The following is a 26957-nucleotide window of genomic DNA, read 5'->3' on the forward strand; positions in this document are numbered from 1 at the left end:
CTGGAGTGCAGTGGCGTGATCTTGGCTCACTACAAGCTCCAGATATTCAGGCTTTTTAATAACAATGATTTACAAATGGGATTAAAAGTGCTATAATTTAATAGTGTTCATGTTTTGAATAATACGATAGATTTCAAACTGACTAATACTGTAACTACTGGTATTTCCTCTAGGAGGTTTTCCAAAATGAACATCAGATTTTTTTGTAAAAGCAGATTTCTGAGTCTCATCCCTACAAAATTAAGTAAGTCTGAAGTAAGGCTCAGAATTTTTCAGTAAGCAAATTGGATGCTTTTATGTACATATTTCAGGAAACCAAACAACATTTTGAAAAGTCACAAGCTTATGATAACAATCACTTTTAGAAACCTTATTGAGTTACATACATATGCATATATATGTACTTTATAAATATACATACATGTACATATGTATTTTATGTACGTATATATAGTATATATGCATACACACAAAAATGCATATACATGTATACATACATATGTACCACATGTGTATGTACATATTACACAGGTATATGTACACATTACACATACATATATGTACATATTTATACATACAAATTTATACATATATACACACATTCATATATACATATATGTACATATTTATATGTACATATGTATAAGTGAGAGGTGACAGTGCGCTGGCAGCCCTTGCTCTCCGCACCTCTTCTCAGCGCCTCCTCAGCCTCCGGCCTCTGCGTCCACTCTGGCGGCGCTTGAAGAGCCCTTCAGCCCGCCACTGCAAGCGTGGGAGCCCCTCTCTGGGCCAGCTGAGGCCGGAGCCTCCTCCCTCTGCTTGCCTGAGGTGTGGAGGGAGAGGAGCGGTCAGGAACCGGGGCTACCTGGGCAGGAACCAGGGCTGCGCGCCAGGCTCCCGGGCCAGAGTGAGTTCCAGCGGGTGCGGGCGCGGGCGGCACGGCCCCCACACACTGAGCAGCCAGCCGGCACCGCAGGCCCAGGGCAGTGAGGGGCTTAGCACCGGGACTAGCAGCTGCGGAGGTTGCCCTGGGTCCCCCAGCAGTGCCCGGCCAGCACTGCACTCAAATTCTCGCCAGGTTTAGCTGCTTCCCCGTGGGGCAGGGCTTGGGACCTGCAGCCTGCCGCCATGTCTGAGCTCCTCACCTGCAGTGGGCTCCCGCGCGGCCTGAGCCTCCGCCACCGCAGCTGCCCTCTACTCCATGACGCCCAGTCCCATCTACAGCCCAAGGGCTGAAGAGTGCAGGCGAGGCTAGGGACTGGCGGGCAGCTCCGCCTGCAGCCCTGGTGCAGCATCCACTGGGTGAAGTCACCTGGGCTCCTGAACTGGATGGGAACTTGGAGAACTTTTATACCTAGCTGGAGGATCGTATGTGCACCAATCAGCACTCTGTATCTAGCTAACCTAGTGGAGACTTGGAGGACTAGCACTTTGTGACTCTGCCTAGCTCAAGGATTGTAAATGCACCAATCAGCACTCTGTGTCTAGCTCAGGGTTTGTGAATACACCAATTGGTACTCTGTATCTAGCTAACCTAGTGGAGACTTGGAGGGCTAGCACTCTGTGACTCTGTATCTAGCTCAAGGATTGTAAATGCACCAATAAGCACTCTGTGTCTAGCTCAAGGTTTGTAAATACACCAATCAGTATTCTGTGTCTAGCTCAAGGTTTGTAAACGTACCAATTAGTACTCAGTATCTAGCTCAAGGTTGTAAATGTACCAATTGGTACTCTGTATCTAGCTAACTCTGTATCTAGCTAACTCTGAATCTAGCTAACTAGCACTCTGTGACTCTGTGTCTAGCTCAAGGATTCTAAACGTACCAATCCACACTCTGTCAAAACGGACCAATCAGCAATCTGTAAAATGGACCAATCAGCAGGATGTGGGTGGGGCCAGATAAGGGAATAAAAGCAGGCTGCCGGAGCCAACCATCAACAACCCTCTGGGGTGCCCTTCCACGCTGTGGAAGGTTAGTTTTTTTGCTCTTTGCATTATATCTTGTTTCTACTCATTTTTTGGGTCCACCCTGCGTTTATGAGCTGTAACACTCACTGGGAAGGGCTGCAGCTTCACTCCTAAAGCCAGTGAGAACCCCGGGCGAAGAAGGAACAACTCCAGACCCACTGCCTTTAAGAGCTGTAACACTCACCAGGAGGGTCTGCAGCTTCATTCTTTAAGTCAGTGAGACCAAGAACCCACCAATTCCGAACACATAAGTATACATATATGCATATAAAATATAATGTAACTCAATTTGTACATACATATATAAATTACATATATATGATTAGAATATTGGTACATTTTTGATGCCTGAGACTCATGCAAAAAAATTCCCTTTTATTAATGAAGTATTCTGTACTTCTTGTCAGTGTCTCATCCAGTGTGTGTGTTTTTATGTGTATCTGTGTGTGTATGTAATTGATTTTTCAAAGTAAGTCAGAGTATTCTTTCTTTTGGCTATTTATGCAGCTCACCCTAAATTCAAATTTTAAGTTATAAAAACAAATAGTGGCAAGACTTTAAAAGTAATGTGAAATAGTTACTCAGTTTTATTTCTAAACTGTAGGAAATGGTAAATACAATAAACTATCTCACACGAGAAAGAATCCTAAGTGTTTACAAAAAACAATTTAATTATGGTATTACCAATGTTAAAATTACCCTGAGAAGTTATTAACAATTGTAAAGATGGGCAATGAGAGTGTAATACTCCTGATTTTGAATGTACTGTTAGGGGGAATTTAAGCACAATGGATTTCTTGTAAAAATGAAAATTAATATATAAAAAAGAAAATTCCAAGCAGACTGCAATCTTTTTCAGAAACTACTTAGCATAAGCTTTATATTTCTAACATTTGAGGTTAAGTACCATTTCATACTTAATACCATTGGACTTTGAAATATAAAAAAGGTTGAAAAGTTGTACCTAGAGTAGAAAAAAACTTAGGAGTATGAAACATATTTTAGAAAGATAGATTTAATTCAACATTAAAAAAAAAAAAAACAGGTGCTATAGTCATTAAAAGATATACATTACTTAAATCAGGGTCTTTTACTTTTTCACTTCAGAAAATCTGGTGCTATGTAGATATGTAGAATACATATCCAAAGAGGTCAAAAGGGTTTTCCTTCTTTCTTAAATATGTAACATATAAACATATATGTGATTTCTAGGCAAAAGTTAGGTTTAATGAAAAGAGAGCTACATTTTATGGTTCATGACAACTATTATTTATTTCCAGAACACAGCTGTCAAAGCAAATGCACTTCTTGCTGTGTTTTTTGGTGTTTTGTTTTTGTTTTTGATTTTTGTAGAGACAAGGTCTCTCTATGTTGCTAGGGCTGGTCTTGAACTCCTGGGCTCAAGAGATTCTCCCTCCTTGACCTCACAAAGTGTTGAGATTAGATCTTGCCAAGCCTAGGCCTTTGTTTTGTTTCGTTCACAATAAATTAATGAATCTTTCCCATCCAAGTTCACTTAATGTATAAAACAAATTTGGTCAAGGTCTCATTTTGCATTAGCTTTGGATTGTGCCACAAAACTCTTAACATTTTCTTTGAAAGAAGTAAGTTTGGATCTTTCTTAAATCAGTAAGTTGGACATGATATAAGTAAGTCCCTTAAAAATAGAAGGCAAAAGTGAACAAAGTTTTCTAAGGCAGAAAAGTACATCCCATATTATCTTTCTATTATAGAACTATAGTAATTCAAAAGTAAGACTTCAGTCAAAATATTTATTATTTTCCTTAATTGGCTTAAATGGTAATGCAAATATTGTGAGTCTGCCTTAAGTTTCTTAGATATTATACTTTAAATGTCCCAACCCTTATACAAAACCATACATGACCTAGTGTCTTTCACAATTCATACTATAGAAGCTCAGATTTAATTGTATATGCTTTGAAATACATTTTCTCCTTGACCATTGCTATCACAAACTTGAGAAAGAATTGCAACCATCATATCACATAGGCCTTCAGTTATGAACATAAACAGGAAAAAGAGAAGAGAGAAAGGACTAGGGAGAGAAAAGAAGAAATGCTCATTTATATAGTTTCCAAGGGGTAGTAACCATATCCAGAGGGAAACATCCATAATACAGATGTGCTGTGAGTACTTTTTCAGTCATTAAGGTCATTTTAATGTATTTAAGAAGAGTGACCACATGCCACACCAGCTATGAATGGGTAAATTATATGTAAGGAAAATAATTTTACACAAAGTTTCAAAAGGTTTGTCTTGTTTTAAGAGGTTCTCACTCTGTTGCTCAGGCTGGAGTGCTGTGGTACAGTCATAGCTCACTGTGACCTCAAACTTCTGGGCTCAAGTGATCTTCCTGCCTCACCTTCTTAAAGTGCTGGGATTATAGGCATGAGCCACCATACCTGGCCTTTCCAAAGTTTTGAATAGAAAATTGCTAAAGAGAAACCTCAAGCCTTTGTGGCTAATAGAATCTAAAACCCCCCCTAAAAAGTGAGGATACAATAAGATGGCAAAAATATAGACTCAAAATGACCATAAGACTGGAGGTAACATTTTATTACCACCCCAGCACTTACATTAAAAGCTACAACTTGGAAGGCTTACCAAATCCTAAGGAACTGTCATATAAAAAGATGTTTAAAAGGATGTAAACATTATCTTCCATATGATGGCGACAATGACAAAAGCCTAATTGTCATCTGTTAAGTTACAGAGCCACTGGCAGGGATACTTCTCCCAAAGTTCCATTTTCAAATAAGTGCAGGCACTCAGTGGTGCTGCCTTTTGAAGTGCCACCTGTGGGAAGACTCACAGCTAACATGACATCCATAACCCATTCTCAGGAACTTCTTCAGAGCTGAGGCACACACGAGAGAAGCAGAAGCCCTATCAGCAACACTGGGATTTGCTCTCTGCTCTCAAGGTCTCTTGATCTAGCTTAATTTTGCCCACATCGTTTTCTTCATTAGGAAAGCTTTGGTGGTTTGCAAGAATCTTCTCCACTAGGAACCGGGCAGCTTCCTCTATATTTATGTTATCCTGTAATGCAGAAAGGAAGAACAAGGTTAAATTTTAGAATTAATTCCTAGAATAAGGCATTAACAGTATGAATGGGACCAGAAAAATTTGTTAGAGGTGGCATTGCAAGTGCACAGCTACTTTCCTCTAATACTAAAGTGTGTGCCCACTTAGAGCTGAATGTTAAAGAATAATGTGGTGATGGAAAGAATTCCCTTATTTTTATGAAGGACACCTTTTTTGATGTTCCTATCTTAAACCTTTGCCACTGAGGTTCAATGAGCTATCTCGATAGTTGAAAATGAATCTTTGCTCTGGGCTGCAATTCATATAATGAAGCCATTCCAAATAAAAAAAATTCCGGCCCTTGAATATCTAATTCAAGCAGTCAGGATACACTGTGAAAAAAAATTGAAAGGGCTCAAACCACATTAAAATATGATAAATGTATCATGTCACTTCTCCATCTATAAGTACAAATTATTCCTTTTAGTTGTCATGTATAAATTAGCCTGAAACAATGTTGTCAGTGCAACATCCATTAAGGACACCCTAAGGAATTATTAGCTGTTACAGCATTTGTGTGACTGAATTATAAGTTATCATTAAACACACGGTAAGTAACACATTGAAAAAACTGTGCTTATTTTAAAAAATATTTAACTGTTCATTTTTAAATAATTTCAGATTTACTAAAATATTGCAAAAATAGTGAACATTCCTACCATTCACACATATTTCTCAAATATTAACATCTTAGATAACCAGAATACAACTATCAAAATCAGGAAATTATACAATAGTGTAGTATCAGTGTTAGTCTAACAAGCTTACTCAAATTGGGTCAATTATTTCAATGCCCTATTTCAGATGTAGGATCACAGGCTGTACTTCACTGTTGTCGCCCCGGGGTCTCTTTTACTCTGGAACAGTTCCTCAGTCTCCTTGCTTTTCATGACCTTGACACACTCAGAGAGCACTGGCTGGTGAATATACCTCCATCTGCGATGTCTGATGTTTCCTTATCATTAAATTCAACTTATATATTTTTGGCAGAAATAAAACACAAGTGATGTACCCTGCACAGTTTATCAGGAAGCACACTGCTTAAAGTTGTTTTTGACAGGTTTCTCCACAGAAAAGTTATTATTTTTCCCTTTGTACTTAGTGCAAATATGTCAATATCCTGTTTCTTACCACACTTTCCCCCACTAATGTTAGCATCAATTAATTCCTCCCTACAACAGTCATCACTGTGGTGTTTAATGGTGACTTTTTATTTCTGCCATTCCTTCTACATTTATTAGCTGGAATTCTACTGTTAGAAAGAGGTTCCCTTCTCCCTCATTTATTTATTCATTTGTTCATTTCTATCATGGATTATTAGTTTACTCTGTAAGTTGAACACATTACAGAAATTATTTACTTTGGTGCTCAAATTGTCTTACATGTTTGGAGCTTGTATGGCAGTATCCTGTATCTTTGTGACATGTCCCTATCATTTCGTGAGTACTTCCTTAGTTTCTCGCACAACAAAATATCACAGGCACATCTTTACTTTCCTTGTCCCACCCGCCCTGAAATCAGGCATTACTCCAGGGATTCCCATTCTTTTTACTGGAGAATGATATTTAAAAACCGAATTTTGAGCACTCGGTAAGTTAATTGGTTCCGTGGTGTCATTGCTTTTAAGCCCTCTCAGCAGGTATGGCTAGTATGGTACACACATGCATCTATATCAACTTCATCTGTTTACACATATGTGTGTATACATACATACACCTACACACATTCTCACATATATATGCAGATACTCTTACACACACACACACACACACACATATGAAACCTGAAGCTCATATTAATGTCTAATCCAATCCAATGCTACAAGGTTCACTGCAGCCTTTTTCCTTATTTGTAAAGCCTTTATCAGACAACAAGTAACCTAAAAGAGCTAGGCTACGTACAGGCATCTTTCACAGCACTGAAACCAGCTTTTTAGTTATTTTTTGCCTCCACCCCCAAGATAAGTGTTAACTTTAATTCAAGTATTGATCTTTTGAACGTCCAAGTGACATTCAGCCTCAGCTATCTCCATTATAGCAAATAATTATAAAATTCTCTAACTGTATGTGGAAGCAACTGGTTAAAATTCCAATGTCAGTGTAGTCACATGTTAATGTAATTCCCATATGTTAACATTATTAAAGTTTTATATTAGAAATCCATTATTTGCCATAAAGGTGAAATGATGAAATGTATTTGCAAAAGTTATCTTTTGCCTGTATTCCTAGTGAAATTCAGATGACTGCAGTTCAAGCAAAAGTCAGATCTGAAGTCAGCTGCTGGCCAGCTCAGAAGTGTACCTACTAGTGACATTTAGGCAGTACTTTAAGCCTTAAATCTAAGATTTTTAACCTAATTTTTTATTACTGTTATTCTCTTGGAACACCCCTGGTTTACTGCTAAAGAAATTCTACAGAAGCTGCTTCTACTATATTTGTAGGGAAACACAGAGCAAATTTGAAACTTTTAAACAGTGCTTCACCTTTCACCTCTGCGTGTAATCGTATCCATAAATATAATGAAACCGATAACTCACACAGTCACAAGCTACTAGTCACGTGACGTCTTACATCTGGGGGCAAATCTGGATTTATTACCCGAAAGATTAAATAAAGCCTAAAGGAGAATTTTGTCTATAATTTATAAAACTCCTCTACCAAAATGTACACTCGCATAAGCAGTTACATTTACTGTCTTTTTTTTTTTTTTTTTTTTTTTGGTCTTTTTACAGCAAAGCTGGGAAGCAGAGCAAATCACCCAATAGGCATACAGAGCAGACAGAGGGCATGAGTGTCCAGAAGAACATGTCTGTAATCCTAGCACTTTGGGGGGCTAAGGTGGGCAGATTGCTCCAGCTCAGCAGTTCGAGTCCAGCCTGGGCAACATGGCAAAACTCTGTCTCTACCAAAAATACAAAAAGTAGCTGGGCATGGTGGCACATGCCTGTGGTCCTAGCTTCTTGGGAGGCTGAGGTACCTTCTCTATAAGAAGGCTTTCTTTCTGTGATTTTCTTCTTCATGTCAGGTTAAGTGCTCACATAGCACCCCTGGGTTTCATCTTTCCTCTACCACTGTTTTATTTAAAGAAGGAAATTTTAAGATGCTATATTTATTCAAACAATTAGCCTCTAGCTTAGGAGTCTACATTTCTGCCTCCAATAAACAGTCTTTTTTTTTTTCCCAGTCACTCCATCATTGCTCAATATTTTTGGAGCAGTCTCTCTTTTGCGCAGTCTCTCATTGCTTTGCTTTTATCCCGCAGATCATGATGGGCATCAAGTAGTTTTTTTACTCTAAGGGTAAGTTTCTAGTAGAGTTAAACCTAATCTGATAATAAATACCCAGAATGAGGTGGGTGATTTGGAGGAACAGTGATACATACATACGTGCAAACGTATATAAAAACACACATAAACACACACACGAAATCCACAGAACATAAACTAAAAGCTAGAACTGTGTTAAGATTTCAACAAATTTATGGTATAATGTTTATCTGTCATTACAGAATTTTTCAAACATTTCATCATTCTTACATAAATCGGACTGTCACTAACCCCCTTATATGAAACTTCCAATGCATGCAACTCCCCTCCAAACATTTCATATATGTATTATTTTCACCTTTTTTCTATATCCAGACTGTTAAGAATTTTTTTTTTTTTTTTTTTTTTTTTTTTTTTTTTTTTTTTTTTGAGATGGGGTCTCACTTTGTCACCCAGGCTGGAATGCAGTGGTGTGATCTTGGCTCACTGCAACCTCTGCCTCCCAGACTCAAGTGATCATCCCGCCTCAGCCTCCCGAGAAGCTAGGACCACAGGCATGCACCACCATGCTCAGCTACTTTTTGTATTTTTTGGTAGAGACAGGGTTTTGCCATGTTGCCCAGGCTGGTCTCGAACTCCCAGTTCGAGTGATCTGCCCAATCCGCCCGCCTCAGCCTCCCAGAGTGCTAGGAAACAGGCAGGAGCCACCATGCCCGGTCACTAGACTGTTGAAATTTTTGAAAGCCAACTTACTATTTTATTTTTTCCTTCAGAAAATATTTTATTCAGCTTTCCATAATCGACAAAAGAAAAAATTCTCACTCTACTATTTATGAAGCATACCACAAATGTTGATACTTTCCAGCTGTTTCAAATCTTTCATACACAGTTAACCTAAAACTCTTCAAACATCATCTGAATAAATCTCCTCTCTGATCTTTTCACATGGTCCTGCATGTGACACACATCTTCACCAGAGGCATCTTCCTATTCATTTAGCCTTTTGCAAAAATCAAAAATTCTTGTGCTTGACAATACCCCCATCCACTCCAGTTGCATGAGAAGTACCTCAGTTAAAAACTCAGACTCACAGAAAATGTCATTTGCTTTTTGCTCTAAATAACTCTTTTTGTTTTTATGGAAAATCTGCCCTTCTATTAGCCATTAGTCAATTTGGAAAACAGTACTGTTGTGGACTGAAAGAAGCTATAACACATCCATGCTACACTTCTCATTTTCCAGACTTTCAAACACCACTCACATAAATACATCTAAATACTTTAGCGTTACAGCCTAGATTTATGAGCTAGAAAGCAAAAGATACATAAGCAAAGCAGATCTCACCTTTGCAGAAGTTTCAAACCATCCGGCGAAGCCATGTTCTTTGCAGAACTGGTCCATCTGGGAAGGAGTCTGGCTACTGTCCTTGTTCTGGTCACATTTGTTAGCCAAGAGGACGGCAGGGATAGGGCTGCCATTTGGAAGATGAACTTTACTATCCAGATCACTTTTCCATTTTAAGACTGCCTCAAATGTAGAACTTCTTGATATATCAAAGACTACAAAAGCACCAACAGCTTCCTTGTAGTATACTCGGGTCATGTTGCCAAATCGCTCCTGCCCTAGACATAAATATAGGAAAAAAATAAAAACTTGTAATTCAGACAGAGTTTACATTTAAGTATAACTCCTTTTACCCCAACAGCAATACTATGAACAAATATCTTCCATTCCATAGCAGCATAACCTGGTGTGATTAAGGCTATCCATACAGACGATGACCTATATAGCAGATGTGTCTGATAATTTGGTTTAAGTACATAATGAATTAGTTTTATGTTCTGTATGACATATTCTCCATAAAACCAATATGATAATATTTAAAACTACAAAGTCTGTCATTTACTCCAACTCCTCTCCCTTTAGTTTAAGAGAAGAGAGGCACTAAAGGAAAACACAAAGCTGGAAGTAGAGGAAGAAGAGACAAGAATAGAAGAAATGAAGCCTGTAGGAAGGAGATAAGTGCAGTGGGTAACATGCTAGTCCAATAGATTAAGGCTCGACATGAGATAAAGTAGCTCATGTTCTCAACTCATCTCTCCTTCATATCTCTAGCCCATACCCACTTCTGATGCAATATGCAAGATTTCACCCCTGTAAGTAGCAGACACACGAAAATCTATTTCAGAACAAAAAGCACAACTGGTTGTGTTGTTACAAGAAGAATCAATTCCAGGGTTCTTCAAATATCATTGTACTTATAAAATAATTTAACTTATGTAAAACACTTTGGGAAAAATCTGCTTTGTACATTATATGGGACTTTGCAAAGCATTCTCTTACTATCTGCTGTTGTACTAATCTTTGGCATAGGAAAATCCTTCTTTTCATCTGACAGATGTAACAACAGGCAAAGGGATGCTTGGCTAGGATTACAGTATCACTCACTAAAGAATACCGGACTAGAATTCAGGTCTTCTGACTCCCCCACACCTATAGAAGTGGGATGCTAGCCTTTCTGAACTATCTTGCAGTTGCCTTGACTTAGTTACTGACTACAGTGTGAAGGAAAAATGATTGGCAATCAATGCACATCGGAGATGTATCACTCTGTTCTATGATAAAAACACTTTCCTCTTGAAACACATGAGCAACCGGCTTTATCTACATTTTATTGATACATTTTATCTGCACAGATGCAAAGATACCCCAAAATATAAAATTCTTCCTTCTCCAAACTCTACAATGCAATATAATTTTATATATTGTTTTAGGGAATAATGGAAGAATAAAACAATGGCCAAATGTAAATGGATAAAGTTAAGGTTTGTTTTGTGATGACTCCTCACATGGTTTAACTGAAGCTGTATTGTAATAGTCCAAAGGTCTAAATTTTACTGTAACAAATGGTCACATAAAAAACCCTAATATTATGTTCATATATTATTGTAATGTAAATTTGACCAACTATATAGTTCATTGGCTCATAATGCTGACATTTATAAAAACTTCGATGATATGCCAACTGTTCAAAATCACTATTCTGCAGAAAGACTACATACGCATTGAAATGATTCAGATTCCAATTTCAAATGCAGTGCACACACTACCAACCACTTCCATTTTCATATATTTTAATTATTGAATATGAAAGGACTAAGCAACAAGATAAGATAGTCTTAAATTAGGAAATTGAAAAAGTAAGATTTCAAGATAATTACATGGTAATAAAGTATTCCTTTGGGCTATATCTTTAATTTAGAAAAGAGAGTGGGGTGTCAAACTAGTAAAAGAGCAGTCAGAAACCTAGAAGTTAACAAAGAGCTGTTAAACTTTAGTGACTATTTTTTTGGGGGGGAGGGGAATGATCTTTAAATTTCAAGTATTTCCTTTTACTAGTGAGTCTTATTTAAATATTTACTCATACAACCTTTCTTGTAAAGCATAAGAAAATCAGAAATGTTTATGACAAGTAATTTAGAAGAAGATCCTGTGGCTTAAAAATATTAATTTTCTTTAGTTCCCAAGATTAGGATTCAAAATTTGGTGGCAGTCCTGACATCAGAGTGTACTTTTTAAACAACCACACTATATGGCAAATCAAAAGTGTCAATTACTTGGTTAAGTAAGTGAAAACAAAAGGCAATGGCTGGGAGAAAAAATGCAAACTGTTTATCTGACAAAGGGCTTATACCCAGAATATATAAACTCTCAAGACTCCCAAAGAAGAAGATAAAAAAATTAATAATGTAAGCAAAAGATTGGAACAGTTTGCCAGAAAATGTATGTGATGAAAAAAAAAATAAGCACAGGAAAAGATGTTCAACATCATTAGTCACTGGGGAAATGCAAATTTAAATCACAACTTGACACTTCACTCCCACAGGAATGGCTAAAATTAAGAAGTCTGAATACACCAAGTGTTGACCAGGATGTGGACAACTTGAACTCTCAAAGTCACTTTCATTATGTTCACAGATGCCAAATCAAATGTCAATCAACAGATTAATGGATAAACTATCATCTAGTTATACAACGAAATACAGCTCAACAATAGAAAGGAAAGGAACAAAACCATGGATACAAGCAAAAACATGAATGTATCTCAAAATCATTATGCTTTGTAAAAGAAGCCAGGTCAGAGTGCAAGTGGGTAATGTTACATGAGTTCATTCATATCAAATTGTAAAAAGTGCAAACTATGACAATACAGTAAGAGAAAGCAGATAAATGGTTGCCTTGGGAAAGGCAGGGTATATATTCCAAAGGGGCAAGAGAAGAACACTTTTGCGATGATGAAAATATTTGAAATATTGACTACAGTGATGCAAAAACTTTTCAAATTGTACTGCTTATTGTATGTCAATTATACCTCCATAAAAGTATACAAAATAATACCTCCCTTCGAGGGTAACTGAGAGGGTTAAACTTAGTTCCTGCCTAAGTCTTCCAGGGCAGTTTGATGAACTACAGCCAATGACCTAATCCAGCTAAAAAAGGTTTTACTGGAATTCAGTTACCCTTATTTGTTTACATGTTGTCGATGTCTGTTTTTGTACTACGATGGCAGAGTTGAATAGTGGCCACATACATGAAATGGCCTACAAAACCTAAAATATTTGTCAGGCCCTTTATAGAAAACGTAGCTGATTTCTGTTTTAGAAGGCTAAGAATATTTTATATCTTGAAGTGGAGGTGGTCTATGCATGTTAAGTTATACTTCAAGTTCAAAACAGTGTAAAATGCCAGGTAAGCCCTGCATAAATGTCAGCTATTATTGAGTGCTCCACAAGTTTACCGCATGATGAAAGCCTGAGTATTCTTTTTAAAAATGGTGCCAATTAAACATGTGAAAGCTTTAAACTATTAGCTCGTTATGTGCTCTACCTTGTAATTGTAAAAATGGTTTGCAGAGAAAAACAAACTTGATAAAAGTCTAACTATGCCAGGGATTCAAAATGCTAAGCACCCAACATTCAAGCAACCTAGGCAAGAAACTTTTTTGGCTTAACTATGCCAACTGGTCTCAGGGATCTGTAGGGATCACTAAGTCCTCCTGGCTCTAACATTGATATTTTAGGTTCCCGTATTATAATTTGAATGTTATACCGATTTTCTATATATTCTACAATCACTGAATCCAGACAGCAATGGGAATAAAATGTAAATAACCCAGCATCAAAAGGCCAATACCATGTATGTAGGGAAACAGTTTGTTTTCTAAAATAATAGCAAAATATACTTTCTATTTTAATGAATTTGTAATCTCTTTTTAATAAATTCTTAATTAATCCATTAATGCTTCAGAAATGGTAAAGCAAGTTAAAAAACAAAAATTTCCAAAACACATGAGGTTTAATTAGGGAGTGGGAAAAGATAAGATGAATTTAAAATAATAATTGTAACATAAAATTAAGGGTTGCTCTCCAAAAACCTAAGTAGGTGTAACCTATATTTATATTTAACTATGTTGCTTCAAAGATTTACAACACATAGATATGCTAAGTTCCTCCAGTTGTAAAACTAACTTAAATCATGTACAAAGTATCTTTTTTGCTCATCTACCACCTTTTGAAACCCAGATTAAATAAATCTGTAAAGTAAAAGAGTAACAAAACTGAATGAAGAAAAAAAATAGGAAAACCACTGCAGATGATGCTTAAGAAAAATATCGGGATAAAAGTGAGTGAAAATCATGGGGAAGAGGAGAATACATGGGCAACTGTTAGTTAGAAAGACTTTGTTGGAGCCTTAAACTAAACCCTTGCCATCCATTTATTTTCACATTGGTCTGTCTTTCTCAAGGTCCGTGAAAGAACAGTGAAAAGACTAGATGTTTATAGCCTACTCAACTATTAAAAAGCACAAAAAACTTTTGAAAATATAATTGAATAGAATTCTAAAACAACCTTAGCTTGCTCTTTTGTCTCACCCTCCAGAAGTCTCCCCAAATTTGTATCTATGCACTTCTTTCACCATCCAAGAGAAGAGCTCTACAAACCTAAGACAACTTAAACTTGTGGACGTGGCCCACTACTTAAGTGTTGATTTAGTGTGAAATCCTTATTATTTTAAGGAAATACTTAATCTGAGATCTTCAAATTTTCCTTCTTTGGAAGAGTACTTTAATCTCTCAATCTTTAGTAAGTGCCTAGGAATACGTATTAATGGTGTTTTTTCTACACTTTATGACGTTTTGACCACTTGGGGCATTGCAGGCCTGGGGAGGGACTGATCCTCCCACGGGTAGCTAATTTCTAGAGACAGCAAAGGAGCTATCTTGGAGCATACCTCTGACATGCACACCATATCAGTCAGCCCATCAATCCTAAATCCATACTACCTGCTTCCTTGCACCAGGATCCTGCAGTCTGGGACACTATCCCCTGTCCCAAATCACCCCACAGCCCAATACTGGACAACTAGAGACTACTCCTATCACCCAGAGTACACCAAAATTATTCAAACTAGCCAATCCTCAACTTGCTCAGCTTGCCTACCCTACCTCACTGGTTTCTTCCTGCAAAAGCCACAGTAAAAGCTCCAGCCCATGCATTTTCCTTGCTCCTTCTTTCTCATGACCAACCCTGCTGCTTTTCCCTGTGGCCTCACGTGGTGTGGCATAATGTGCCCCCACTCTTGGGAACTATGATAAACTATCTTTCCAATGGCAATCCATCTCCTGATCTGATGTCCCCATCATATCTGACTAAAAACAAAATCCTGGGTACATTTATTACAGAATGAGACTTGCTGAAAATTTCATATTTAAGAAAATTGGAAGGTCAAGATAACATACACATGACTAATTTCATGATAACCAGGACATTTGGAAATTTTGAAAAGTATTTGTGATGCTGTTTTGACACCAATAAACCAAAATTCTGCTATCCTTTTAAAAGTGTATTGCTTTCATATGTGAGTCATGAAACCTGTCTCCACACAAGTTACTATACCTTTCTGTGTTTAGATTACAGGACCACTAAAACCTATAATTCATTCAACTCAAAAGGTAGAATGGCAAATGGCTGAGAGCAAATGAAAGTTGTAGAACTTCCTATCAGTGCTCTACTATCTCTACTAATAACCTGAGCATCTTTTAGCTTATGAGGGCTAATTGAGGCAATGAAGGATGGTAACACATTCAAAAGGGAAGGGCAATAGGACTGCCATTATCAGGGGAATTTCCATGTGCAGTAATACAAATATGTTATTATGCTGACCAGCTGCCTGCCTGGACAATTGTGAATTGATAGCCCAGACTGCGGCACTCAAAGGTGTCTCAGGACTCAGGAACAGTGAAAGATTTACAGATGTAAATGGGCCAGTTGGCTTCGCTTATAATTCAGCACAACAATTGAGCTTGAATAAGGCTGAGGATGGCAAGATTGTACAAGAGCCAGATTACCCATATGTAACAAAGATTTTAAAAAGCCTTGTAAATGACTTGGTATGTAATCAGCCACCAATAAACACCGGAAACTTAACTGCAGTATTTGTGTTTAAGATGGAGACTACAAATAATTACACAGACTAATTCCTCAAAGCACGGCTTCTTTATAATTAGAAATATGTGTATATGTGACTGAAAACTACCTTTAAAATCAGGAAAGTATCAAGAGGTAATATTCCAGATTCTTGCTCATGAAGGATTATAGGAGAGTTATGAAAAAAAAGACAAAGGGAGATTACTAGGTATACTAACTGACAAAGTATAAGATGGAGCAAGGCAATCAGGATCCACGTTCTATTTTGGATGGGAATCAAAATGATGGAAAATAAGTTTAGGCATAGATTATATAGTTTATATCTTCCAAGCATGCATTTTATGCTTGGGTAAATATCATTTATATGAATTCAGTTACGTTTTGAGCAGCAGTCCCAAAGCATGTGTGAGTTAAGAGACTGCAATGGTCTTACACAAAAACTGCACTAAACTGCATCTGTATTTTAAAGCCAGATTCCTTCAATGCCGTAAGAACACATTCATGTATCCGAGGATCACAATGGTTCTTAACTTGAAGAGTTCAACTGAATCTGCTTGGCTACATGTATAGAAAACATTTAATAATTCCAGTCTATCGTACTTGCCAAAGCTTTCAAGGATAGAGATTTGTCATAATTTCTTTACTATCTTGCCCTCTCACTAAAGCAACCAAAAAAAAAAAGACCTAACTAGTAAAAACACCACACCTTAACTTAGTTATGGCAAGTAACTGGCTCTACCTACTATTTTGCAATCAAAGAATATTTCTATTATTTGAGAATTAAATATGATCCAACTTTGTTACTACATAAGGCAAGTATGCTTAGCCATGGGGGAAGTTTGTGGAGCAGCCTTCACTTTGCCTTCATGACATCATCATTACTTAATTCAAATGGTATGAGCTGAGATTCACTAGTAGCTCAAATATTCAAACCAAACAGTTAGTAATACAGTTCTCCAAACTTTAGGCTAAGGTTTTTTTTGTTTTGCTTTTTTTGGTCTCTAAAACAGTTTTTTTGTTTGTTTTTTGGTCTCTCACTAAGCTATTTTTCTCCCTCACTTTCCTTATACTAAAATTCTATCTCTGAAAATCTTACTTATAATGTGAGCCTAATCATTTCTATAAATTTACCTCTAATTTTGTAAATTGCTGGTCTGTACTTGCTGTATGGGACAACAATACTTGTTGAAACAATATCTAACATCCAGAAATCCCTTTTGGAGATCTTAAACTTCTGTTTTCCTTCCTGGTAAAACTCAAGCTTTGGATTTAGTGAAAAGTGCAAGGATATCCCATCTAGGCAGACGTATCAGAATCTGACAAAAACTGGATATGACCCCTTCCTGTCATTCGAGGTCTGTGATTAATAAAAAAAGAAGAGGTGATACCAGAAAGAAAATTTATATCTTACTCCTGCTTTTACTTTCTCAAGTCTCTAACTATAAACTCTTAAAAATCTAGTTACTCATACTAATTTACTAGCAGTAGGACCCAATTATCATCTAATAACAAAATGCCATAATTTACGTAAAGAGTAAGGCAAGGTCAATCACCCTTCTAAGCAAAGTTTTAAACCATCTTTGTGAAAATCCTCAGCTATGCTGCAGATTCCTGGAGAATGACCGTCACATGGTAAGGCAACCTTTAGAATCCATGACTTTGTCAAGAAGCAGAAATACTGCTCATTAGGGTTCTGTGCAACAGCAGGAAGTATTTCGAAAAAGTCTCTGGCTTCAAAGATGACTTTTCAAACGAACTTTTGGCTTTTGGTAACAAACAACAACAAAAAGCTGAGTCCCCGGCTGATTACTCCTTTTCTCTGAGGGACTGAGATGCATACATGTATTCTCCTATCTGAGGGAGAGAAATGTGCTCTTAAATGAATGAGTTATAGGTTACAATTATTTAATACTCTTTGTTAAGTAACAAGCTATAAATGACAAGAGCACTACCTGGCAGACAGACAGTAGACCTGTGATCCGCACCCCCCAACTCTGCTATCAGCCAGGTAGCTATACCCTCTATGGGCTTCTATGGACTGTAGAATGAAGGGTGGCCTCGGGCATCCTCTAACCCTAAACCAGCTCCCATTCTAATGCTCTGTTGCAGACTGAGCTTCTTAACACCTGTAATGATTGAATAGAGTAATTTTGGCACTTTATTTATTTATTTATTTTTTCCGAGATAGGGTCTCACTCTGTTGACCAGGCTGGGGTACAGTGGCGAGAACACAGCTCACCGAAGCCTTGACCTCTCTTAGGCTCAAGTGATCCTCCTGCCTCAGGCTCCTGAGTAGCTGGGACTACAGGCACGCATGACCACGCCTGGTTAATTTTTTGTATGTATGTATGTTGTAGAGACAGGGTCTCACTAACAGCCCAGGCTGGTCTCGAACTCCTGTGCTCACGGGATCCTCCAGCCTAGGCCTTCCAAAGTGCTGGGATTACAAGCGTGAGCCACTGGCGCTTGGCTTGGTACCATTTCTATAAACTTTCCAATAGTTAACATCATCTTAAAACGCCCACTCCCAACCACTACACCAGGCAAAGTTCCAGTGTTCATAAATCAGAGCAGAGGGAAATGTACCCCCTCAAACAGAACAAGTAAAAGCAAATGGCAGAGAAACAGTGTATTGAGGAGTGATGGGGGCGAGGGCACCAGGGATGGGACTAGGTGTTGGTTTAGGAAGAGAGGAAGAGGTGAGCGTAAAGTTTCAGAAAAGCTTTCCCAAATCTTCACGGAGTGTCTGTCCTGGGCTTCCGAGGAGAGCAAAGTATTTGAGGAATGGAGTTTCCCTCACAAAGGCCAGTCTCAGAGCCAAGGCGGGTGATGGAAAATGATCTGGAAATGAACCTGACTTTTGGTCTTGGTGGTGTCACTAAATAGGAGTGCAGCTTCAGGTAAGTCACCCAATCCCCCTGAACTTGAGTTGAGGCTGAGAGGCGCCGGCCCGCTTCAAGTCAGCCTTCCCAACTAGTCCTGGTGTATCTATGATACACTTGCATTATTCAGAGTTCAAACTTCTGGAAAAGGCCCCCTGGCCTCCTCGCCTCCCTCTGGCGTGCAGGACCTGCTCCAGCTCCTACTGCCCATCCCATCCTCCGGGCCCCACCGAGTCCAGCCGACCGCGTCCATCGCATCTCGCCCTTGGATTCGGCCTCTCTCTTCTAAACGTACCCAGGCAGACGAGTTCAGGCAGAGAAGAAAAAGTAAAGAGGCAGAGAGGAGCCGGGCGGCCCGGCTGGGCTCTGGAGTGGGAAACTAGCGGCCGCGCTTACCCGCGATGTCCCACAGCTGCAGGCGCACCAGAGTCCTGCTGTCCCAGTTGAGGACCTTGAGGGCGAAGTCCACCCCGATGGTGGCCCGGTAGTGCTGGGAGAAGAGCTGGTGGACGTAGCGCTTGATGATGCTGGTCTTGCCCACTCCAAGCTCGCCGATAACCAGCACCTTGAAGAGGTGCTCGCGGGTCTCGGGCGCCGGGGCGGCAGCCGCCCCCAGGCCGGGGTCCCCGGCTCCCCCGCCCGCCATGAGCGCTGCGGCTGTCCGGCGTGCTGGGGCTCCGAGTCTGGCCTCCCGCCCGGCCTCGCGCTCTCCCGCCCCGCCCCCGGCGGCCGCGGAAACTCCCCCGAGGCCGGCCCGCCCTCCGCCGCGCCCGCTGACGCCGCCTGACCGGTCACAGGACCCGGAACCCGCCAGTGCTCGCGACCCGGGCGGGGCTGGACTGGGGCAAGGCCTGGCGCCAGCCTGGGGAGGACCCTGCGCTAGGTGGCTCCCGCCACTCCCTGCGCCCCCCAAGCCCGGCCGGGCCCAAGTGGACTTCCTCTCCCGGGCGGCGCCTCCTGGCGGTCGCGGCGCGGAGGGAGGCCCAGCCGCCCGCTGGTGGGCCTCCGGAGAGCCCGCCTGGAGCCTTCGTGGGCGTCGGAGGTTCACTGGGGCCCTGAGGAGGCGCCGAGGCGGCTGAGCCGGCCCGGGGCCTGGATCGGCCTGGCGTCTGGGCCCAACTTGGAAGCCGCTGGCCTGGAAATCCACATCCTGTCCTACTGTCCCCGCAGGGAGAGCCACACCTGCGGGCCTTGCCCTGGGTCGCCAGCAGTCCCCTTTAGATGGGAAAGGAAGTGGCACCGTGACTTTGAACTTAACAAAGGACGGGTAACACTGGCCTGGTAGTTCTGTTTTTAACTTTTTGAGTGAACCTCTGTAGGGTTTTCCGTAATGGCTGTTCCAGTGCACATTCCCATCACCAGTGTACAGGGTTCCCTTTGCTCCGCGCATCACCGACACTTATCGCTTATCTTTTTCATAAGTCATCCTAGCAGATGTGTGGAGATACCTAGTGGCTCTGGTTTGCATTTCCCTGTTCATTAGTGATTTTGAGCGCCTTTTCTTATACCTGTTGGTCATTTGTACTTCGTCTGAAAAAGTCCATTCAGATCCTTTGCCCATTAGTTAATTGGGTGTTTTATTAATTAATTTATTTATTTTGGCTAAGTTGTGTGAACTTAATGTATTTTGGATATTAACCCCTTATCAGATATATGGCTCACAAATATTTTCTCCCAATCTATAGGCGGGTTTTTTTTTTTTTTTTTTCATTTTGTTGATTATTTCCTATGCGGTGCAGAAGCATTTTAGTTGGATGAAGTCCCATTTATCTAGGTTTGCTTTGGTTGCCTGGGCTTTTGGTGTGATATCGCAAAAATCGTTGCTAAAGCCAGTGACCCAGCCATCCCTCTTCTGGGTGTATACCCAAAGGAAATGAAATCAGGATCTCATAGAAATCATTTTCAAGTTCATGCAGCATTATTCACAGTTGTTAAGATTTGGAAACAACCAGTGTCTGTTAACGATTAATGGATAAAGAAATTGTGATATATACATATGCATGCACGTGTGCGTATTCACGGACGCACAGACACACACACACAATGGAATGTCAGCCTTTAGAAGGCGACCCTGACATTTGCAACAACATGTATAAACCTGGAAGACATTATGCTAAGCGAAATAAGCCAGACACGAAAAGAAAACCACTGTGCCATATCACTTATATGTAGAATCTTACACACACACACACACACACACACACACACAAAGAGAGAGAGAGAGAGAGAGAATACATGGAATCAGTGGTGGTTACCAGGGACAGGGAAGAAACAGAATGATTCAGGTCAAAGTGTACAAAGTTGTAGTTATATAGGATGAGTAAGTCCTAAAGATCTAATGTAGCATGACCGTTATACTTAAAAATATTGTATTGTAAACTAGAAATTTGCTAAGAGAGTAGAATATAAGTGCTGTTACCATTAACAAAAAAAAATGCAGCTGGGTGTGGTGCACCCACCTGTAGTCCCAGCTACCCAGGAGGCTGAGTGAGCTTAGTCGCACCACTGTATTCCACATGGGCGACAGAGCAAGATCATCTCAAAAAAAAAAAAAAAAAAAAAAAAGAAAAAGAAAAAAAGAAAAAAAATTGTGTAACTATGTGAGATGATGGACATGTTAATTTGCTTAACTCTAGTAACTATTTCACTATATCAAAACATCATGTTGTATACCTTAGATACACACACACACACACACACACACAAAATAGTCTGTTTAAAAGCTAATCATGCTTTAGCATTTAAAATATGGAAGGAGTTTGAGAAAGAAGACACAGGGACTCTGAAGCCATCTTATTTTACTTCTCTAACAATCCTTTTTCAGCCTTCATCTGGTAGTGTTTGGATTAGATATAAATGTTCTAAGATAAATCCTAGGAAATCGATTGGAAAGTAGTAGCCTTGTGGGTTTTTGTTTTAAAGAAGAAACATGGAGGACAGCCCCTTGCTTTCTCCATTTATAAAGCTGAGGGATGCACCCCATCACCTTAATATTTAGAAACACCTGGAGCTGACATCCTCTGGCCGCTTCCTTAAATAAACTAAAGCAGCTGCTTACCCTACTATCCTCACTCTAATTGGCAATTATTGAAAAGTATTTTTCAGAGATGGAGGCATTTCAAAATTTAGAAGTCAAGGTGGGAGTAAAACCTTTTTCTGGAAGAGCTATTGAAAAACCACAGATGTGCCTCTAAGGAAGTATGGCCAACCAGTACATGGCTTTTATATCTGCCCAATTAGCCCTTCCAAACCCATGTACAGTTTGGGGGAAAAAAATGGAAATCCTCCAATTTTTGGACAAAGTGCAGCATTTTGTTCCATATGTATGTAATACAATAGATTTATTATTATTATTATTATTATTCGTCCTTCTCTGGCCCTCCTGAATTTCCACTGACTTTAGAGGTAGAACTGGGGTGGTGTTTAAAATTAGAAAAGGTCACTGCTAAAGGCAGGGTAAAGTTGTGGATCAATGATTCAAAGACAGGATAATGGTTTAGATGAATGTTTTTCAAACTTGAGTGTTCAAGGTTTGTTAAAACAGAGGAGTTCTGATTCAGATCTAGGGTGAGGCAAATAATTTGCATTTCTAAAAAGTTCCCAGGAGGTGTTGCTGCTAAGGGTCTAGGAGCACAGTGGTTTGGATCAGAATTCGCTTCTCGAATTTAAAAGTTCATATGTGTCTAGTAATATATACCACATTTTTTTGTATCCATTTATCCTTCCATAGATATTTAGATTGCGTTCACACTTTGACTGTTGTCAGTTGTGCTGTATTGAACATTTGGGTCCTAATATCTCTTCAAGATTCTGATTTTCATTCTTTTGGAGAAACACCTGGAAGTGGGATTGCTGGATCATATGGTGGTTCCATTTTTAATTTTTTGAGAAATCTCCATAATGTTTTCTATAGTGGCTGCACCATTTTGCATTCTCATCACCAGTATACAAGAATTCAATTTTCTCTACATCTCTACCAACACTTGTTGTCTTTTTAAAAACGTAATAGCCATCCTCATACAATGGAATATTATTCCACCTTAAATATAAGGAATTCCCATAATATGCAACAACATGGATGAACCTCAAAGACGTTATGCCGAGTGAAATAAGCCAATCACAATAGGACGAATTCTGCATGATTCCAATTACGTGAGGTATCTAAAACAGCCAAACTCAGAAAATTAGGAAGGAGAATGGTGGTTTTCAGGTTGTGGAGTCAGGGAGAAAAGGGAAATTGCCAATGAATGGATGTAAGTTTCAGTTATGCCAGATGAATAAGTTCTAGAAATCTGCTGCACCACATTGTGCCTACAGTTAACAATAGTCTTGCACATTTAAACATTTAAGAAAGTAAATTTTATGTTGTGTTCTTACTACAATTATTAAAGCTCATATAAATTATGTAGGATCTTATAAAAGTTTAGATTCTGATTCAGCATATCTGGGATGGAACCTGAAATTCAAATTTTCTAATAAGTTTCTAGGTGATGTCAATGCTGTTGGTAGACCACACTTTGGTTAGCAAGGTGTGATGGTTAATACTGAGTGTCAACTTGATTGGATTGAAGCATGCAAAGTATTTTTCCTGGGTGTGTCTGTGAGGGTGTTGTCAGAGGAAATTAACATTTGAGTCAGTGGACTGGGAGAGGCAAACCCACCCTCAACCTCAGTGAGCAGCATCTATTCAGCTGCCACCGTGGCTAGAATTAAAGCAGGCAGAAGAATGTGGAAGGACTAGTCTTCCAGTCTTCATCTTTCTCCTGTGCTGGATACTTCCTGCCCTCGAACATCAGACTCCAAGTTCTTCAGCTTTTGCACTCTTGGATTTACACCAGTGGTTTGCCAGGGGCTCTTGGGCCTTCAACCACAGACTGGCAGCCGCACTGTTGGCTTCCCTACTTTGAGGTTCAAGGACTCAGACTGGCTTCCTTGTTCTTCGTCTTGCAGATGGCCTACTGTGAGGCTTCACCTTGTGAGCTTGTGAATGAATACTCCTTAATAAACTCCCTTTTATATATACATCTATCATTCTCCCTCTAGAGAACTCTGACTAATACACATGGGTTCAGATTAGAATTCAGTAGTTCCCACATCTGCTGTGCATCTGACTCACTTAGGGAGCCAGCTAGTTAATTAGCTCAGACCTTCTGTTTTAATGTTTTAGAAGAGGATCCCAGGAATCTGTATTAAAACACAAACAAACCTAGATAAGTATGATGCACACACTTAAGAAACCAGACGTACATAATACCAAGTACTGTAAGTAAGTGTTGGACAATATCTGCTTGTACAGCCCTGAACTGGAGAAGGTTGCAGGAGAATGGATAAGTGTTAGAATCCTGAGCTGGTATTTTAGAGGAAAACAAGTTTTCTTTCTACACATGAAATAAAGAGAACATAATACAAGTAATCTGAGACTTGTCACTGAATAAATGCAACTGCCTTTATTTTAAACACACATTTCCATTTACTACATATAAAAATAGCCCACTCAGAAAGTCACCCTGTGATGTTCCCCTAAACATGTATTATGCTTTCTGCATTTGCTATGCCTTTTATCTAGAATGTTCCAAACCATTACCCCATCCCAGGCTCTCAAGTAAGCTGTCCTCATCCTTCCTGTGCTAGATCAAAGGATTATGTTATTTTCACTCCTCATTTTCCTGGCAGATTTATATATTCATTTATTTATTCAAAAGCTTATAATTATACCTTGAAATATTTTAGATATTTTAGCTACAATGATTAGCAGCATAGATAAATTCTTGTTCTCAGGGACTTTATATTGTAGTGGGAACAGGAAAAATAAAAAGCAATCAAATAAATGAGATAATTTGATATAGTTATACAGTTCATGAAAAATAAAATAGGAAAATGGTATTTAACGAGACTCATTGAATGATGAATACAAACCACACTAACCAGCAGGCCTACCCCAAAAGAAATAGGAAAAGCAAACGTCAGGTTTCATTTGGTTCCCAGATGGACAACTGATTGACTCAGGACTATTGACTCAGGACTATTCACTGAAAAATCATGCTTTTTCTATTCCTCCAGCGTGCCACCTTTATCGTAATTCAAGTGGTCCTGGAGGAATGGGTCTGTGTCTGCTCTCTCTTGTCTTAATTAGTCTGTGGTCTTTACTTGTAACCGATTCTTATTTTGTGATTGTAACTATGCTCTAAGTCTTTTCTGGTAAATCAAATTCTCTCATTCTGTAATTCTTCAAGTTTCCCTTAACCATTCTGGTTCCTTTATGTTTCCATATAATTTTAGTCTCAGCATCTCAATTTTCAGAAACACACCTGCTGGGACATTTATTGTCATTACAGTGAATCTATAGATCAATTTGAGAAGAATTGGAAATTATACAACATTGAGTATTCAAAAATATTGACATGGTATATCCATCATTTATGTAGGTCAACATATTTCAGTACTTTTAAGATGTCTTAAAATTTCTGTAGCTAGTATGTAAAATTAAATTAATTTGTGCATAATGAATTGATTCAATGACCCTGATAATTCTAAAAGTTTACTTATAGGATTACATTTTCTATGTATACATTTTTTTAAAAAAAAGAAAAATTTTTTCTATCCTTATTTTATTCCTTTCTCATAACTTATCTCACTGGCTAAGGCTTCTAATATAATTTTGAATAAAAATGGAGATACTAGAGATGCTAGTTTTAGAGGTAAAAATTTCAGCATATCACCATTAATTTATTTTAATCAAGTTCTCATTTTACAATTGTGTTAGGTTTACAGAAAAGTTGCAAGGATAGTACAGAGAGTTCCTATGTACTTACATCTAGTTTCCCCTGTTGTTGACATCTTAAATTAGTATGGAACATTTGTTATAATTAATGAACTGATATTGATACCATTAACTAAAGTCTATGCTTTATTCATATTTCCTTAGTTTTGGTCTACTGACCTTTTTCTCTTCCAGGGTCCCATTCAGGGTACTCATTACTCTTAGCCGACATGTCTCCCTAGGTTCTTTTTGGCTGCGACAGTTTCTCAGAGTACAGGCTAGGTATTCTGTAGAATGTGCCTCAGTGGGGATTGTCTGATGTTTTCCTCCAAATTATACTAGAACTTCGAGGTTTGGGGAGAAAGACCAAACAGGTGAAATGCCGTTCTCATAAATTACATCAAAGGTACATGCCATCAATATGACTTGTCATTATTGATGTTAATCTTGATTGTTTGACTAAGGTAATGTTTGTCAGATTTCTGCACTGTAAAGTTTTCCCCTTTTCCATATTGTTTTCTTTAGAATGAAGTCACTATCCACAGCCAACATTTAAGGAGTTGGGTTAATACACACTCTCTCTCTCTCTCTCTCTCTCTGAGAGATAATCTCTCATAAAATGTTTTGAACTCTGCATGGTAGATTTAGATCTCCTCCCCTATTCATTTATATGTCCAAACATTTATGATGCTAGTATGAACTCATTGATACTTCTTTTCTGCTTTGGCTTACACCCCAATATAACCTTATTTTGTTGCTCATATTGTGCTGACTTTGGCCATTGGAAGCTCTTTCAGTTGGCTCCAATGTCTCTTTGATATTTCCCTGTCACTGTGGGTTTTGTGGGTTTTATATTTTAGTTTTTTCTTACTTTCTGGCACTACAAGATGCTGCAAGATCATTATTTCATGCCACAGACCCAAATTGGTCATTTGTGCAACAAGTCTAGCATCTTTTCATTGGAGAATGGAATCAAAAACTAATATCTTTGAGCTAGGTGTGCTCACTGGTACTGTCTTGTTGCTCAAGACCCTCTCAGCTGAAAGAACAAGGAAGTATGTGTGTGTACTAACTCATGTATACATGCATATTTATAAATATTTCTGTATGTATCTAAGAGTATGTATTTTAAGCTAAACATGAGTTCATACTATTGTCTCCCATTCTGATCAATGATCACATGGATCCTTCTGGCATTCTCCACCTGTTTATGTGTAACCTCTCACTCCAATAGTGAGAAACCTGGCTTCTGTCATCACCCAGCTATTTACTTAATTGTGCATTTCTAATATAGTAAATATATTATACAGGTATATATACTATACAGGTATAGTAATTTCAGAATTATTGACCCATATCCCTGTGGGAAACAATTGTGTCAACTAGAATACAGAGCTTATGTAAGGTTCTTTTTATCTTCAGTGTTATAGACTCTACTTATTTCTAAAGATACTAACCAAGTATCTTTTCTCCATCCTCTTTAGCAAGA

General features: G+C 38.8%; 1 protein-coding gene across 1 annotated transcript; it reads right to left on the minus strand.

Moving 5' to 3' along the window:
* Positions 1-4124: 4124 nt before the first annotated feature.
* Positions 4125-19604, minus strand: RAB32 (RAB32, member RAS oncogene family). Its single transcript, XM_003898075.5, has 3 exons — positions 19105-19604; positions 9684-9961; positions 4125-5029 (listed from the first exon to the last, which is right to left on the minus strand). The coding sequence occupies exons 1-3, from the start codon at positions 19352-19354 to the stop codon at positions 4880-4882; spliced, it is 678 nt and encodes a 225-aa protein (XP_003898124.1). The 5' UTR covers positions 19355-19604; the 3' UTR covers positions 4125-4879.
* Between the last annotated feature and the right edge of the window lie 7353 nt (positions 19605-26957).

Source organism: Papio anubis, chromosome 6 (assembly GCF_008728515.1).
Source record: "Papio anubis isolate 15944 chromosome 6, Panubis1.0, whole genome shotgun sequence".
In the NCBI taxonomy this organism is placed as follows: domain Eukaryota; kingdom Metazoa; phylum Chordata; class Mammalia; order Primates; family Cercopithecidae; genus Papio; species Papio anubis.

What these genes read in the sequence shown, in the direction of transcription:
- RAB32 (XM_003898075.5), bottom strand. Translation starts at nt 19,354, where the DNA reads ATGGCGGGCGGGGGAGCCGGGGACCCCGGCCTGGGGGCGGCTGCCGCC. An exon ending in GCAGCTGTGGGACATCGCGG is followed by an intron (nt 9,962 to 19,104) that starts GTAAGCGCGGCC and finishes ATTTATGTCTAG; the next exon opens with GGCAGGAGCGATTTGGCAAC. An exon ending in GGTTTGAAACTTCTGCAAAG is followed by an intron (nt 5,030 to 9,683) that starts GTGAGATCTGCT and finishes TCTGCATTACAG; the next exon opens with GATAACATAAATATAGAGGA.